This window comes from Podarcis erhardii (genome assembly GCF_964252035.2).
Source record: "Podarcis erhardii genome assembly, chromosome: 1".
Taxonomy (NCBI): Eukaryota; Metazoa; Chordata; class Lepidosauria; order Squamata; family Lacertidae; genus Podarcis; species Podarcis erhardii.
The window spans coordinates 118,461,420-118,479,186 of record NC_138497.1 but is presented as its reverse complement, the minus strand read 5'-3'; the positions used below and the strand labels follow the sequence as shown (position 1 = coordinate 118,479,186).

General features: G+C 40.3%; 1 protein-coding gene across 6 annotated transcripts in view; it reads right to left on the bottom strand.

The window, feature by feature from the left end:
• Positions 1-17,767, bottom strand: part of OLA1 (Obg like ATPase 1) — a 90,857-nt gene that overhangs the window by 71,894 nt on the left and 1,196 nt on the right. For 4 of the 6 annotated variants that reach the window (XM_081845753.1, XM_081845755.1, XM_081845754.1 and 1 more), the window contains exons 2-4: positions 17,621-17,721; positions 15,623-15,766; positions 10,416-10,543 (exon numbers count right to left, since the gene is read on the bottom strand). In XM_081845753.1, coding sequence (XP_081701879.1) covers positions 10,416-10,543; positions 15,623-15,766; positions 17,621-17,721 — 373 coding nt within the window. Of the gene's footprint in view, positions 1-10,415; positions 10,546-15,622; positions 15,767-17,620; positions 17,722-17,767 lie in introns of those variants that run through there. The other 2 variants (XM_081845756.1, XM_081845757.1) reach the window with 2 other exon arrangements.

The following is a 17,767-nucleotide window of genomic DNA, read 5'->3' as shown; positions in this document are numbered from 1 at the left end:
GGGTGTATTACCATCCCCATGACCAAGATGCCTAGAGTGGTCTTGAGATAATGAATTCAAAAAAGCATCAAAGGAAGAAACGTTGTAGTAATGGATGACTTCAACTGCCCAAACAAAAAAAGGATAAATGCTTGCTGCAGTCACAACTAAGATAAAATTTTTAGATACCCTATATGACTGTGCTCAAGAACAGTTGGTCATGGAGTTGATCCAAAGGGGAGGCAACCCTGGACTTAAGTGGTGCCCAGGGCCTGGTGCAATATAAAAGCGCTATGGGAAGTTTAGAAACAGTGACCATAGTGGTTTCAAATTTAACATATAAGTGAGTAATTGCTCACAAAGCCTAGAACAGTCAGATTTCACTTCAAAAGAGAAAATTTCTTTAAAATGAGGGGATTGGTAAAAGGGAAGTTGAAAGGAAAGTCAAGAGGGACAAATCTCCCCAGAATGCTTAGGATGATAATTAAAATCCACAATAATAGAAGTTCAGCTAGAACATATACCACAGATCAGAATACTCACTACCAAGGTCATGAAACTTCTAGCATGGTTAACAAGTTGAATGTCAGAAGCTAAGGCAAGAAGGCGTCCTTCAGAAAATGAAAATCTGGTCCAAATGAGAACAAAAAGGAACACAAACTTTGGCAAAAGAAATGCAAGCAGAGAATGACCTGGTTCACATTTTGTGCAAAGCCAGACTATGATTCAGTGGGACTTTGGGAGAATGTGGACTCTTGAAGAATTAGTACTTCCCTTACAGTACAGGTGGGGTGACCTTTTTGTGCATGTCCAATTGACGTGCGGCCGCTGATATGCAGGTCCTTTTGGACCCAGAAGATGGAAACGTGAGGTTGGCTTCCTCCACCAATGTGTGTGGAGGCCAGGAACGGAACCCTCGAGCAAAATGGTTGCCCCCTGTACTTTCAATTATAACAGGGTGGGATGCACACTACCCTGACAGAGCAGGGAATTTTTAATGTTTTGTTTTTATTAAATTTATATGCTACCCTTTATTCCCAAAAAATGGATCCTTGGTGGATAAGAAACAGAATGATGAGCTTCCCCCTGGTCTTTCTTGGGTCTGTTTCACCAGATTGTTGTTTTAATTACACACTTATCGTTTCATTTTCAAGGAGCTTGGATTAAAAAGTTAAAACTCAGTCCAAAAGAAGCCATAAAAAGTATAGTAAGCTTTGTAAGGCAACACATTACTCTTCAACCTTCTTGGTACAGTATATTATCTTGATATACTGTTTGGAATAGTAAGAAAAACTGTCATTGTTGCTTAGCAGGCAGCTCTCTTGTTTCTGGACCACAATGTCAGATATATAAGTCCCTGCTGGGAAACTTAGCAAATGCTGTCTATAAATAGTATGCCACTACAGTGGTGCCTCGCAAGACGAAATTAATTCGTTCCGCAAGTCTCTTCGTCTTGCGAGTTTTTCGTCTTGCGATGCACGGTTTTCCATAGGAATGCATTGAAAATCAATTAATGCGTTCCTATGGAAACCGCCTTCCCCCGACCTCTTCTGGCGGGCGGCATTTTAAAATCGCCTGGGACAGCGGAGGACTTCTCCGCTGTCCGGGCGATTTTAAAGCCCCTGGGAAGGCAAGCAGGGGGGACAAAGACTTTTGCCCCCCGCCTGCCTTCAGAAGAGGTCCAGGACAGGCTTCGCGGACCTCTCCGCAAGCAGCGGGAGCGCTCCTCAGGCTTCGCGGCCCCGCCGCCCGGCTTCGGGACATCGTTCCGATGCCAGGCGGCGGGGGGAGGCTTTCTCGCCCCGCCGCCCGGCATCGGGACGGTGCCCCGAAGCCGGGCGGCGGGGGGAGGCGTTCCTGCCCCGCCGCCCGGCATCGGGACGATGCCCCGAAGCCGGGCGGCGGGGGGAGGCTTTCCCGCCCCGAAGCCGGGCGGCGGGGGGAGGCTTTCCCGCCCCGAAGCCGGGCGGCGGGGGGAGGCGTTCCCGCCCCGCCGCTCTGCTTCGGGACATCGTTCCGATGCCGGGCGGCTGGGGGAGACTTTCCCGCCCCGCCGCTCGGCTTCGGGACATCGTTCCGATGCCGGGCGGCGGGGGGAGACTTTCCCGCCCCGCCGCTCGGCTTCGGGACATCGTTCCGATGCCGGGCGGTGGGGGGAGGCGTTCCCGCCTCGCCGCCTGGCATCGGGGCATCCTTCCGAAGCCCGGCGGCGGGAGGAGGTGTCCCCGCCCCGCCGCCAGGCTTCGGAGGAGGTCCGAGGACAGCGGGGAAGACGAGCTGCGCTTCCCCACTGTCCCGGAGATTTCCCTATGGGCTGTCGTCTTGCGAAGCAAGCCCATAGGGAAATTCGTCTTGCGAAGCGCCTCCAAAACGGAAAACCCTTTCGTCTAGCGGGTTTTCCGTCTTGCGAGGCGTTCGTCTTGCGGGGCACCACTGTATATTGCCAGAGATGGTTGTCCTTCAGACATATGGGCTTTTTATGATTTATCTGCTGTGTAAAAAGATCAGAGGTGCTTAGAACAATCTTGGTCCAAAAGCTAGGCTAAGCTAGGCTAGAACAGAGTGATATCATCAAATTCACACAAAGAATATAGTGCTGTACAATCAATTTGACAAGATTTATGACTAAAGTGCAAACTGTATGCATATTTTATTGTTAAATGCCACAGCAGAATATAAGCTTCTAAAATAAATCTCACTTGCATTTTAAAGTAAAACAAGAGTGTAGCTGCATGAAGTCTTCTCTTCACCAAGAACTGCAATATTTTAAGTTAACTTTCAAGAATGTATGTACAGCAGAAAACTTTCCTGTGCCTTCTTTTTCCACTAACAACATTCAATTCCCTAAGTTCATTGGTAACAATTAATAGATGCCAGCTGTAACTACAGTACTGGGCAAGCACAACAGTTTCAAAGCTGTATTAATGTTTTTCAAGGGATTATGCCTAGCAAATATGTAAGTCAGCATATCATGAACAGTTCTTTGGGTTGTTGAAATGTATTAGTGTGTACCTTTGGATTCCAACTCTCACTTTTAAACAATGCAAGTTAAGAACATGCTATTGTCTTTGTTTTCTTGCAAATATTCAAATTAAAAATTATACATAAAGGCACATCAGGTGTGCTTTAATTCCTCCTTCCCTCCTTTCAAATACTTCAGATCATATGCTTGTGGTGTTTGGGTGGGTACATTGTCAGAATTTTTTTCCAATGCAAACTGAAAATATTCTGGTGCAAACTACTGATTTGCATAAGAAGGTTATACAGGGGAAGGGGAAGAATAAATTCAATTTCTTCCCGAAAACCCACATCACTACCACATCTAATGACCAAAGAACAAAAGAAGAAACCATCATATAGGAACAACATTTTAATCTCATGTTGCTGAAAACCAAAAGCAAAATGAGACATAAACTCCTATTTTGAATTGTGAGAAATTACATGCTCAGGATACCACTCCCACCCCAAAACACTTCTCTCCAAGTTGTTTGGTCCTCTTTATGCCTTCTTCTGTCTTTTAGCCAAAATCCACAGGGTGCCCACTAGGCTGTTTGCACGAACTGTTAGAATAACAAATGTGATGAAAATTCATACAGGAAGCAGAAGGGAAAGGTAAGGAATTCTGTAAAACAGACTATGTCAGGCTTCCTCAAACTCAGTCCTCCAGATGTTTTTGGTCTACAACTCCCATAATCCCTTAATCCCTAGCTAGCATGACCAGTGGCCAGGGATGATAGGAATTGTAGTCTCAAAACATCTGGAGGGCTGAGTTTGAGGATGGCTGGACCATGTAGCTATCTGTCCTCAATCTCCAGAATCTGTCACTCTGAAACAATGAAGCACGTATGTTGGCCATGTGCTGTAGGTCACACATTCTAGCAGTTTTAACCACGTTAAAAACAGAGTACGCAATTTAAAATACACAGCAGTATACAAGTTCACATTTTGTGAAGTTATTCAAGACCGCGACAAGCTAGAAAATACTAAAACAGGCCACCCTTAGCCTTCACCTATGACTCGCCAAAAACAAGCCTGTTGCAATGGTAGATTCAAAATACTCATAGTGACACAATCTTTCAAGTCAAGCATCCCCGCCCCCCAAACAAACAGAACCATGTAAGATGCAAAACTAAATTGCGTGTTACACTGTAATGTAAAAGTTGCAACATTCCTTGGCCACAAATATTTAAGACACATGGGCCATGCAGAGACATCATGCTAAACTTAAAAGTGATGTGAACAACCAGAAACAACCGCAACAAACTCTCTCCTCTCTGCTGCTAGTTACCAAGAGCGAGAAAAGGAGGGGCGCAGCAAGGAGTACAGTGGTGCCTCGCAAGACGAAAAGAATCCGTTCCGCGAGTCTCTTCGTCTAGCGGTTTTTTCGTCTTGCGAAGCAAGCCCATTGACGGCTTAGCGGATTAGCGCTATTAGCGGTTTTTAGCGGCTTATCGGCTTAGCAGATAAGCGGATAAGCGGCTTAGAAAAAGGGGGGGAGGAAAAAAACCGCAGGAACTCGCAAGTCATTTTCGTCTTGCGAAGCAAGCCCATAGGGAAATTCGTTTTGCAAAGCACCTCCAAAACGGAAAACTCTTTCGTCTAGCGAGTTTTCCGTCTTGCGAGGCATTCGTCTTGCGGGGCACCACTGTACTTTAATGCAGTGTGGAAGCAAAAGCAGAGCCAATATGACACTCCTGCCAGCAATGGGAAGCCAGGTGAGCAATGCTTGCCCTGCCCATGCTGCCGAACCAGCCGCTACTATTTACACACACACACACACACAGAGGAGGGGAGGAGTTGCTCATTTTCATTTCCAAAAATCCCATTATACCACATTAAATCTCATTCTAGAAGCTCTGCAACCTTCAGGAGAAGCTTTATGGATAGCATAAGGCGAAACTGAAAGGTTCCAGTGCTTGTACAGCATACCCCCTGCATCCATTTCAGTCCCTGCCATTGTTATCTATGTAATCTACTGAATAGGTATTGGTCTGTATCAATCAAAAGCTGTTTGAAGGCAAGGTATTGGCCAAGTCTAAGCCTTCAGAAGCTAAAAAGGAGATAGAAGATTTTAACTAATAATGACAGTTTCAGAACAGTGTCTAGGCATGTATAATGGAAGATTTACAGTCCTTAAATCAAGAGTCGTTAAGATAGCGCTCACTCTTTGCCAGCCTTCTAGGGGTAAGTATGGCTAAACGTAGATGTGGGCACCCCACACTCCTGCACATGCACCACACCGAACCCAAATTTACCTCTCTTCATGCCCAGTACTGTGCCTTCTTTTTCTTGGGGTGGAGGGAAGATAAATATGTTTCAGAGGCCTCAGGCCAGAGATTAGACACCCCTGCATTAATGAATAAAAATATATCCTACCTGAATGAAGCATTATACGTTGACACTTCTGCAATTTTAAATTCATCTCAAAATGCATGTGACACCTAAAGTTACAAGTTTTCAGAGATGTGCTAAAGTGTCACAGCGTAAATAGAGCTGCACAAACAGTACTACTATAATTGGCAAAGGAAAGCCACACATGCTGAGGGGATGAGATGTGGCTCTTGCTTTGTTCACTAAAATGGTGGTGCAATGGAGTGTGGCTAAGTGATATCATCATATGTCTCTCCTCTGCTGCAAGCAGCTTCCAGCAATATCTATCAGCAGGGATGATTTCTACTTTGAGAACATAAAAATACAATGTGTCTGGGGAATACAGAGTTTGAAAAAAAGGAAGATGTTGCAGATAGTCCCTTTCGACAGAACTGGATGAAATTTTCATGCGAAGTTGCCCCACTTGACTAAATAAAGTCTGCAAAATTACTGACAAATAGGTCCAGAGGGTTGGTGGCTGGTCACCTTTAGAATTTATTTTATAACGGAACTGTCTATGATTTGGGGGAGCGGGGGGAGCAGAATTGGATTAAATTTGCAGGATTGTTTGTCCCTTCTGAGAGGTTGAGTCCTGCCAAATTTCAGAAGGAAAATTGCAGTGGCTTTCCTGAAAGGCTAGCCTTTACAGTTGGGGAGTGATTTTTAAAAGGATTCACTTACGCTCCCCTATTCTTCTATGAGCAACTTGTATAAAATAGCATACATGACAGAGATGTCCCTAAGTAAGAAATCTGCCAAATTACAGATTGGTATATGGCAGTTTTTGTGCTAGGCACCTTTAAAGTTGACTTTGTTGGCATGGATGAACTTAAAGGGATTTGCTGCCCTCCCTCTAGTTTTGCGGGCAACAACTTTCTTATGAATATGTGCTCCTGGGAAAATAACTTGCAAATTTTAAGAAGGCTGGGTGTAAGGGCTAAGGAGTTCTGATGCATAAAATGAACAGCTTCGGGCTTGCGTTCTGATGAACTGCCATCCAAAGTCACAAAAACTAAATGCCAAGCTGGCTTGACATGAGAGGATTTGTGGACATGCTACACAAAGGCAGGACTTGAATATTTTGGCATTTTCCAACCAAGCACCACTAGGCAGAACTAGCAAAAGACCACAGAACAGACAATAAAAATGTTACATTATTTCAACTTCCCTACCCTAAAGCAATGTTATTGGAGAGACCTGGTTAAATCCTGGTTTTCTCTGGTAAGAAGCAAGATGTGTCGGACACAAAAGAGCTTCCTGACAGTGTTTTCCTCGCATGACAAGCTTGGGAGAGAAAAATTTCAGGTTTTGCAGACACTGTGTCTGCAGAGTTTAACATAGAAATCTCAAAAACGCTTTGGAGATCCCCTCTTCAGTTTAAAGAGCTTAAGAAAGATTCCTCTTCGGCTTGGATAAGCCCCAAGTCCATCTGAAGTGGCCCACTTTAGTTTCAGGATTACTGAAAATCCAGTGCACACCCCAAACTTTTAGTCATTGTAGAAGCTTTTTCCTGAAGTGACTGTCAAACCAACCAATCTCTCTCACAACACTTTGCATTTTCAAATCACCTTTAATGCAGAGCACATTGCTTATTTTTGCTGTGACACATTCATGAAAGCATAATTTTTGAGTTCCAACAGCATGTATTGGCAAATTGCACTACTGATATACATTTTAAGTAAGAAAACTTGCCAAAAGTTCAAGCAAAAATGCATACGTAGCGTTCAACTAATTGTGATTTGTTACAACAGTGTGTTAACCACAAAGATGACATCTAGGTAAGCTGTCACCATCTAGCAACCACATTATACAAAAACTCAGCTTGCAGGAGGTAAAACAAACAAGTCTTACAAAACATATTTTTTAAGTTGGAAGTGCAAACATATTCCTGGATGTATCTTGAAACTGAGCAGAGTTTATATAAAAAATAAAAAACCTTTACAAACTAAACAAGTTGCCCTCAGTTGTGTTTAAAGAAATACACACACACACACCCCTACTTCATTCTGACTTCATGGAAGAACCAGAATGCAATACAGTGGTACCTCTGGTTACGAACTTAATTTGTTCCGGAGGTCCGTTCATAAGCTGAAACCGTTCTTATCCTTTTGCTAAAGGAGCCTCCGGTGCACAATTTCCGTTCACATCCTGGGGCAAAGTTCGCAACCAGGAGCAGCTACTTCCAGGTTAGCGGAGCTTGTAACCTGAAGCGTTTGTAACCTGAAGCGTTTGTAACCAGAGGTACCACAGTAAAGAATAAGAGACCAATATTGTCTCATTGGCTCCCATGGAGAAAATAAGATATAAAGTAACCACCATTTCATATCTGAAGTTACACCTCAGCATTGCTTGTAACAGCAGATAACTGTTTAAAAATAGGTCTGAAGTAGGACTACAAGAGCTGAGTAGACTTGACAGTAATTTTATCTTTCCATTGCTTTACAGTGTATTGATCTTGAAGAAAATTATTTTTCGCTATGTATGTTGTTAAGTTTACTTTGTGTAGCAGAACAATATTAACTTTTATTCCCATGGGAAATATCATTTGCTAAATACTCAATCTAGCACTATTCAGTAATTTAATATTAACTGATTTAGCAGACCAAATTCCTATAATCAATAGATTGATTTATTTACAGATTTACCTTACAGTAGAACTAACCTCTGATCCTCAATGCATTCAAACCACAATTATCCTAATGAAATTTGATTCACCAATATGTTTTTGCCACTCTTGGGGAATGGCAACTTCCTCTAACCAAAACCAAATTTAATCTGCATATATTTACACTAGAAATGTTCTGGCAGTCAGTGCTTTTCCAAAATGAAGAAGAAGAAAAAACTACTACAAATCCATAGCAGTGGGAAATTATCCTAAATATAACTTAAGTCCAATACTTATCAGTGGCAGCATCTCTAGGGGGCCCTGGCGGCCCGAGCACCCACAAGTCACGTCCGAAGCCTTGTAAGACCTCGGGATCTGACTTCCAGTGATAGGTCCTGAGGCCACAGGGCACATGATGTCATGACGTCATGTCACGAACGCTGGGCACCAAGAATCTGGGGCCCAAGTCGGTGCCCCTGCTACTTATTCTAAATGGATTTGACTTTTGAACATCAAATGGATATTTTCACTGGGACGTAAGAAACGTTTTGCCTCAAAGTATTTAGACTGGATGAAAAATTTATTCTTTATGGTTAAATAATAATTCCCTGGTCCTATACCTTAATAAATAAATAAATAAATAAATAAATAAAAACAATAATAATAATTTATTACTTATACCCCGCCCATCTGGCTGAGTTTCCCCAGCCACTCTGGGCGGCTTCCAATCGAGTGTTAAAAACAATACAGCATTAAATATTAAAAACTTCCCTAAACAGGGCTGCCTTCAGATGTCTTTTAAAGATTGGTCATGACATTATGTTTGCTGACTGGGAACAGTTATGGACCACCGGTATTAAATTCACGGCATGTAATGCCTTAAGAGAAAATATTATGAAAATGATTTATAGGTGGTACATGACCCCAGTCAAGCTTGCGAAGATTTACCATCTGCCCAATAATAAATGTTGGAAATGTAATGAGACTGAAGGTACCTTCTTTCACCTTTGGTGGACCTGCCCAAAGATTAAAGCCTTTTGGGAAATGATTTATAATGAAATTAAGAAGGTACTTAAATATACCTTTCACAAGAAACCAGAGGCGTTTCTCTTGGGCATGGTCGGTCAATTGGTGCTAAGGAAGGACAAGATTTTTTTTATGTACGCCACTACAGCAGCAAGGATTCTTCTAGCAAAGTATTGGAAGACACAAGAACTACCCACAGACGAAGGTGATTGACTTTATGGGACTGGCAGAAATGACCGGCAGAATCCGTGACCAAGAGAAGGAGACGGTGGAGGAAGACTGGAAGAAGTTTAAAGTATATCTTAAGGACTGTTATAAAATTGAGGAGTGCTAAAATGTCAAGGGGAAGGAAGATGCAGAATTACAGCTGAAACTGTTTGATGATTTAAGGTGAAATCGAGAAGGATAATAAGTTTTAATTTAATTAGTAAAAAGGGTTGTTGAAAAATTGTAAAACAAGGATGCAAAAAGGGTGAGGTATGGGGAAGTCCGAGAAAGGAGGGTTATGAAAATGAGGTTAAGAAATGATATTTTGTGTGTTTGTTTGTTTTTGTCGATGTTTGTATGTTGTTGCTGTTTTATTTTAAAATTGGAAAATAATAAAAAAAATATTATATAACAGATGTCTTTTAAAGATAAGATAGCTGCTTATTTCCTTCACATCTTAAATAAATACTCAGCATTTTGAAATGTTATGAAAAATACAATTCAGTATCTCTGAAATAAATTATTCTTCATGATGTACTAAATGCAAAGTATATTTGGGCAAAGCCACGCATTACAATGGAAACACAAGATTGGGTCCATATTTTTCAGCACTGAAACTCCACTAACAAGACATTTCAGCTGCTAGAGGGTGGGTTATTTTTGCTGATACTCTCTTCTACCTATATCCTCCTGAGCCCCTAAAATCTGCTTGGGTGGACTGGGGACCCTATAGAATAGTGTAGGAAATGGCTGGGGAGAGGGTGGCTTCAAGGGGAAAACAGCCAAAAAATGAGTTTCACCCACCCCTTTCTTCAGCAGAAGCCTCTACAGTGGTACCTCAGGTTAAGTACTTAATTCGTTCCGGAGGTCCATTTTTAACCTGAAACTGTTCTTAACCAGAAGCACCACTTTAGCTAATGGGGCCTCCTGCTGCTGCCGTGCCGCCGGAGCACGATTTCTGTTCTCATCCTAAAGCAAAGTTCTTAACCCAAGGTACTATTTCTGGGTTAGCCGAGTCTGTAACCTGAAACGTATGTAACCTGAGGTACCACTGTACTGTGTTCTCCTCAGAATACCACGGTGGAGTAAGGTTATCATATTTTTATGACTTAATCGTAGCAGATGCACATTTAATATGGCTTGAGTAGCTTGTCTTTTGAGGCCTCAGTTCTTAGGCAAGCCACATCCTTAAATAATATAAAAAAAAATCAAAAGTAAGTTTACATACGCAGTAGATGAAAGATTCCGTCACAGGCGCTAATGTGTGACAAAAAGGCATTTCCTAGTCCCTGTCCAGCATGGGCTCCTTTCACAAGGCCAGCAATATCCACTACATTCAGAAAGGCTGGAATTTTGCTGAAAGATAATTTAAGATTTTTGTAATTAGAAACATAGTTCAATATTACCACATATCTGTAAGTATCTTCAGAACACACACACCCAGAAAAATCTATGCTGGGCTGGGGAACATGTGACCCTCCCGTTGTTGATGGCCTAATAATAATAATTTTATTATTTATACCCCACCCAACTGGCTGGGTTTCCCGAGCCACTCTGGGCTGCTTACAACACATACAAAACCACAGAAAAACACCAACCATTAAAAACTTCCCTATACATCATATAGTCCTATATATCCTCCATCTATATCCTCCATCATCCCTGGTTACTGATCATGCCAGCTAGGGCTGATCCAAGCTGAAGTCCAGAAATACCCGGAGGGCCACAAATTAGCCACCCACCCTGTACTCTGAACACCTACATGCAGTTTTAAGTGAACAGTTGAAACTAGTAATAAAGAAAACATACACCCCTTGTAACTTCAATATTTGCTGTTGTAGACTTTTCAATTTGCAGATCCTGAAGTTGTGGAAAGGACTCTAAGAATTGAGGCTTACCACATGCATACTTGTGGCCAAAATTGTGGAAACCTTTAGAAAAAGTTGCATTTCTAAGGTCTGATGGCTCATAACACCCATCTTTTTTATAATAATACTATAATTTTTTTTGTATCATTAGAAAGAAATTTTAATGCAGAATATAATGCAACAAACTCTGTCAAATTATCTTTATTCTATTAAAAGTTATAGTCCAATAATCAGAAAAAGAAAGCACAACTGCCTTATGTAACATGAAGGGGATTTCTTTAACTAAAAATTGACCAATGACAAACAGAGTGAAAAGAGTTGACTAGTCACCTAGAAAGCAATGTAGTAGCCCTGACCTGAATCCAAAAGAAAATCTGTAGAGCCGATTAAAGAAACCTGTCAGTCACAAGCAAGCAAGGAATAGAGCACAATTGATAGAAGAAATCATACAATCTTGGTTACACGTTATAACACCTGATGAACTAAAATCTTTGGTTCACTCAACGGGATGCCGTTGTAGGGCTGTAACTGCAGCAAAAGGTTTCCACACTAAGTACTAACAGAAATGGTGAGAAGTTATGAGATACCCTTTATCATGGTTTTCTGTGTATAACTTATTTCATTTGGCTATAACTTTCACTAGAATAAAGATAATTCAACAGTGTATTGCATTATATTATGCATTAAATTATATTTCTAATGATAGATAATTTTATGGCACTATTCTAAAAATGACTGGTGTCAAAGCTCAGAAATATATATTTTCAAAAAGGTTTCCACAATTCTGGCCAATAGTGGACGTTCAACCCTTGTCCTTTCTGGCAAATAAGATATAAGAAATAAATAATAATAACAACAACTATTATTATTATTTGCAGCAGCTACTAAAATAATGGAAGTAGTCAATGCCTCTCAAGAAGAGGGAAATTTTCCACTGGGCCTAAAGAGGTGGTGGTAAGGCCTTTATTTTTAAAAAGCCACTTATAGGGAGTATATGACTCCTAGATTACAAATCCTAGATTACAACTCCCTCCCAAGGTACATATGTTGACTAGTCCCTTTGATGCTGGCTATTGAACAAGCTTTTAAAACCTATTTATTCTGAGCTACTTTGTGCTAATCATTTTAGGGTTTTATATTATTGCTAGTTTCAAACTAATAGTTTGCTTGATATTTTGTTTTAGATGGGTGTGTGCTGGCTTTTGAAATGTTTTAATCATTTTTTAACTTGGATTGTATTATATTGGAATTATCCTTTCTATGTAAGCCACCCTAAAAAGGCCTTCCCAGTCTTTGAAACTTCCTACTGCCTTCCACCAGCAAGGATAAATCTTATTCTAATGGAACTTAAATAGCCGCTCCCTAACATAGGTTGCCTGGCCAACTTACAAAACAAATACCAAACAAAAACTTATAATACATTAAAAATGATTTTAAACTAAAAGCACAATTAAGATTTTAAATATAAGATAATCAGATAATAATATGTTAAGTTGTTGTGTGTGGTTTTTAAACTCTTCCTCCAGTTCCAAAAAGACTACAAAGGTGCCATCAAGCAAATCTGTATGAGAAAACTTTCCATAATTGGGCTACGACCAAAGAGGTCTCTCCCTGGTGATTACCTGCCTCATCTTGGATGGCACTTAGACAAGGGTTTCTGAGGAAGATGTTAAGCTTCAAATAGGTATATATAGGAAAAACCAATTATTTCATGTAACCTTGCTCCACGACATTTACCATATTTTTCGCCCTATAGGACGCACTTTTCCCCCTCAAAAAATGAAGGGGAAATGTGTCTGCATCCTATGGGGTGAATGCAGGCTTTCGCTGAAGCCTGGAGAGCGAGAGGGGTCGGTGCGCACCGACCCCTCTCACTCTCCAGGCTTCGTGGACCTCTCCGCAAGCAGCGGGAGCGCTCCCGCTGCTTGCGGAGAGTTGCCTGCATGCCGAAGCCTGCGCGCGCTGAGCTCAGCGCGTCCAGGCTTCGCGGACCTCTCCGCAAGCAGCGGGAGCCAGCCCTGGGCTCCCACGGCTTGCAGAGAGCTGCCTGTTTGGGGACTGGGGTCAGGGGAAGCTCGGGCCTCCCCCGCCCCAGCCCCGCGCCTGGGGGGGAAATTATTTTTTTCCCTTTATTTTCCCCCCAAAATACTAGGTGCGCCTTATGGGACGGTGCGTCCTATAGGGCGAAAAATACGGTAAAGCTTTAAAACAAGAGTGCATAACCTGTGGTCCTCTAGATGTAACTGGACTACAGCTCCCACTCAGCATGGCAACAAGATCTGGATGGCCTCAGGTTAGCAACCCTTGCTTTAAAGCTTAAAACCAGCACTTTATATATAGAATTGATTTTAATCAGACTTCTATTTGGCAAACATTCATTTCCTAAAGAAAAGTACAAGTAGTTCATATAAATATTTAATATTGCTGACATATAGCTAAACTATGCACTATATCTAACATGTTTTGCAACACAATAGCAATAACCCAAGTACTTACAGGTTAATAAAAATCTGGATTATATTTCTAATGCCATTTTGCTAAGTATTAACTTAAATCATAAATAGTTATGATTTAGTTTGCCTTTAGGGTGGGACAACTTAAAAAAGGATAGAAAATTCTTCCTGAAGAAAGGGGCATTTTGAGTATGTTAAGCTCCTGGGCTTAATAGCATGATCATGAAATCTTCAAAGTAATACCTAAATGGTTATTTAAAGTCAGAAACTTTAGCTCATGACTTAAGTATTAGGGTGGGGAATGTTTTTCAGGCAGGAGCCACAGTGCCTCACAGAATCACAGAACTGTAGAACTGAAAGGGACCACCAGGGTCATGTAATTCAACCCTGCAAAGCAGGAAACGTTTGCCCAATATGGGGCTCGAATCCACAACCCGGAGATTTAAGAGTCTCATACTCTACCAACTGAGCTATCATGCCTTAACAGTGGGCAGGACCAGAGACACACAAAAAAGGGGGGGTGAACTCTTGTCTTTGTACAGTAGATCAGATTTGGTTTTTTTATTGTTTGTTTAATATTTTAGGGCCATACACCTAAAACAAATAATTTCCAAACACATGTACTTTTCTTTATCTTTTTGTAGTTGGTTACTTGTATATTTTTTCTTTTTTGTACTCAATAAAATTTAATAATAAAAAATTTAAAAAATAATAATTTCCAAACACATCACATCATGCAGACAAGCAAGACACATTATCACAATTCAAATACACAGCACAGCACAACCACTCAAGGAAGACACACAGCAGAGCCAGTGAGGCCTCCCAAGAGCCAGATAGAGAGTATTGAAGAGCCAAATTTGACTCCCAGGCCTGACATTCCCCACACTTATGTTAAAGAGTCTTAGTTCACAAAGGAGACATCAGACAATACTTCACATTCTGTATATTCTTGTATAAACTTTGGAATGCATTCTTACCCACAACCAAAACAAAAACTGAAAACACATCAAAATCTTTAGACACCAAAAAAAGTTATCTATGTATGATTATAAAAACTGGAATTTCTTGTTCTTTACTAATGATCTTCAACTAAAAGAACGTCCTTTGGAAAAATAGGATATTTACTAAATCTTTACAGACATTATATTCACGTTAGCATGCCTTAACTCCATTAAAGCTTGGAATATGCAACAAACTAACTTCTTACTAACAAAAATGATTTAACAGACTATCAGATTAAAAGAGCCAGGAGCTCAACATAGCTTTTTTAAACCATACAATTGTGAAGCCTGTTTACTCAGAAACAAGTCCCACCAACTGCAGAACAACTTCCCCCTGCAAAGCATCCTACGAATAATGGCTTAAGTTCTCTACAGTCAACACCAAAGAGAGCCCAGAAAATAATGCTACACTATACAGAATGGTGATAGAAGGAGATAGGTCACAAGCAGAGGACTCTACAAGAATTAGTTCCATGGGAGAGAAGTTTGTTTGATCCCAGAAGGCCCATCAGCTCATATAACAGCAGTGGGAATTGATGCTCCAAATATCAGGGGCAAATGCAATTAGAAGTTGGAAAGAATTTAGTTTTAGGGTGTAAAACTAAAGGAACAAATTGTGGTTTTAATTTCTTGGTTCACTGTTCACTCTGCCTTAGATATGAGGGTATGAAGAAAATAGGCAATAGTGAAGCTTTTTATGTGATCTGCTTTAAAGGCAGACATCTAAGCAGCCACTTGTATGTGGTAAATACGAATAATATCCAGGTAAGGAGAATTTTGTAGGTGGAAACACAGTCCTTTCCCCACTCTTTTCAGATGTTCATGTGCCACAATGGCTTTCACATGTATGAACAAGCAGGCTAATAAGAAAGTTCAGGCATGTTGCCTTGCTTGCAAGATTATTTCAAGTTGCCTGAAGAATTCCTATTTTCAAACTATGAGGTCCTCTCACTAGATTCTTGTTCAAAAGCAATCCTTTTTTAAAAAAACCAAACAACACAACTTCAAAACACTTAAATACTTAGAAATGGATTTTGCGAAAATATTGCTTATTGGAAAGCTTATTTCTTTATGTAGAAACAACCAACTGATAACATGTGTGGTACTAACCTTGGAGGCTTGTGGTACTGGCAAAGGAAATCAAATCTTTCATCTGGTACAGGTACTCTGCTCTCATTTGGATCAATAGTGCAGAAAGGAAAGTTCTCTGCTGCAGCTTGACTCTTGGTTAATACATTGAAAAAGGTAGATTTCCTTTAAAAAATAAAATGTTGCAACATTTGAGATCAGCTTCCCAATAATATCACATGTGCAACATTATATAAGTGTACATTTGTGTTGGATGCTGGGCGTGTCCTTTTATATTTTATATTTTAAATGCCACCTATACCTTTGCATTATTTTTGCACAGCCAGCATGGGAAACATCTAAGTCTTTCCAGGTTTCCACTGGAATCCCTCCGAAGTTGCAATTCTTTAAAGTTACATTTCAAATTCTTACCCACTGTAATGACTTTCTAGATTTGGACAGCTCATGTTCAGGCTTTGGTTATCACAAGTGCCCTATTCAATCATACAGAAGCTCCATTTAGTCCAGCATCCTGCTTCCCCCAGCAATCCATCACATGCTTCTGAGAAGCCCACAAACATGAAACCAATACCCATCTGCCACTGTAACTTCCCAGTTATAGGGCCTCTTCCAAGTTTTCTTTCTTTCTGGGAAACAGTTATTCATGCTGAAACTTTTTTTTTTTAAAAAAAGTTGCTTTTGCTGAAACAATTCCAACATTTTGGTCTAATGCATCATTATGGCATAATCTGAAAGAAGCTTAGGTAAAAGCGAAGTCAGCCTATTTACTCTTAACAAAACTGGCAGATCAGCAAAAACTTCTTCTACCAAAGATGAGTGTGTTTTAGGTTACATTGGTTTCTAACTCAAAGCACTTATTTGAAGACCTGAAGTGCAATAATGTACCAGCAATACAATTTGTGACCACTATTTCATCAATATCTCATGACAGCATCTCTTATCACAGAAATCAGTGGCAAAATTCTTATGTATCTCCATGTCTCTTACATCTTAACCCATCATAATTCTATTTACAAACAACTTTAAATGCTGTCTCCACCTTCCAGTACTATTCCCACAGTTTCAGCTATACTGCTCCATTTCCAAAACAGGTCTCCTTTCTGTTTGTGAACCACACCAACATATATTCCTATATTACTATTGTTACACACCTCTCCACTACTATTCCCCAATATGTATCTGTCAGTTCTTGACTCACACTTCACAAGCTCTAGAGAGAGGCCACAGCACCAATTCTTCAGAACATCTAGTACACTGTTGGAACTAAATACTGAAAGAGACAGACCCCAAAAGAAAGTTTCTATATAAACTGTGCCCCTTCTTTCTGCATAGTATAATTACCTTTATCAAGTAGAGTTTAAATACCTAACTAAACAGAAAAAAAAGTTGACAGTCTGACAAGGTTCTTTACCTTCATCTCTCCACCCGCTGTATCCATACAGTCAGATGGGGGGTTTAAATAATACATTATTATTATTATTATTATTATTATTATTATTATTCTGCATGTATCAGCCATAAATAGGTTAGAAGCTGTCAGCTAATGTGCTTTCAGTGCAGCATTGCTTTTAATAGTAAATGTTTAAACTTCCTCACATCTTTAAACAATCCAAGGAAGCTAGATTTATTTCCAATAAAAATAACTATTCCTTTCCAGATAATTTACAGGCAAAATAACATCACAATAAAAATCAACTGTTGGATAATTAAGTTTAAAATGTTTGTAGAGAAAATTCAATTATTTATAAAGGTATTTCCATTCATTAAAATAATTTCATTTCTTATCAGTTATCTATCAATCTATTCATTAAGCCCAGTTCAGTAAAACAGCAACTCAAAACACCTTTTGTTCAAAAATGATCTAATTTAAGTAAAACATAAGCATGAACCTATAAGCATAAATGCTAATCTCAATCAATATTTCGCAGTGTTCATACTGCAGCATAACACTAATTTATTCAGGAGGGCCTACTATCTTTAGGATGACTAAGCAAAGTTTATCCCCCTTGAATCACCTACCCAACATTTGGCAAGCCAACAATGCCAATTTTCAGGGTTGTCCCGAATCTTCCAACGATTGGATGTGGCTTGAGTCCATCACCTCCCTTTTTGGGGGGCATCTGAAATGAAAAACAGAAGCCACTTAAATCCCAAACTCCCTTACTT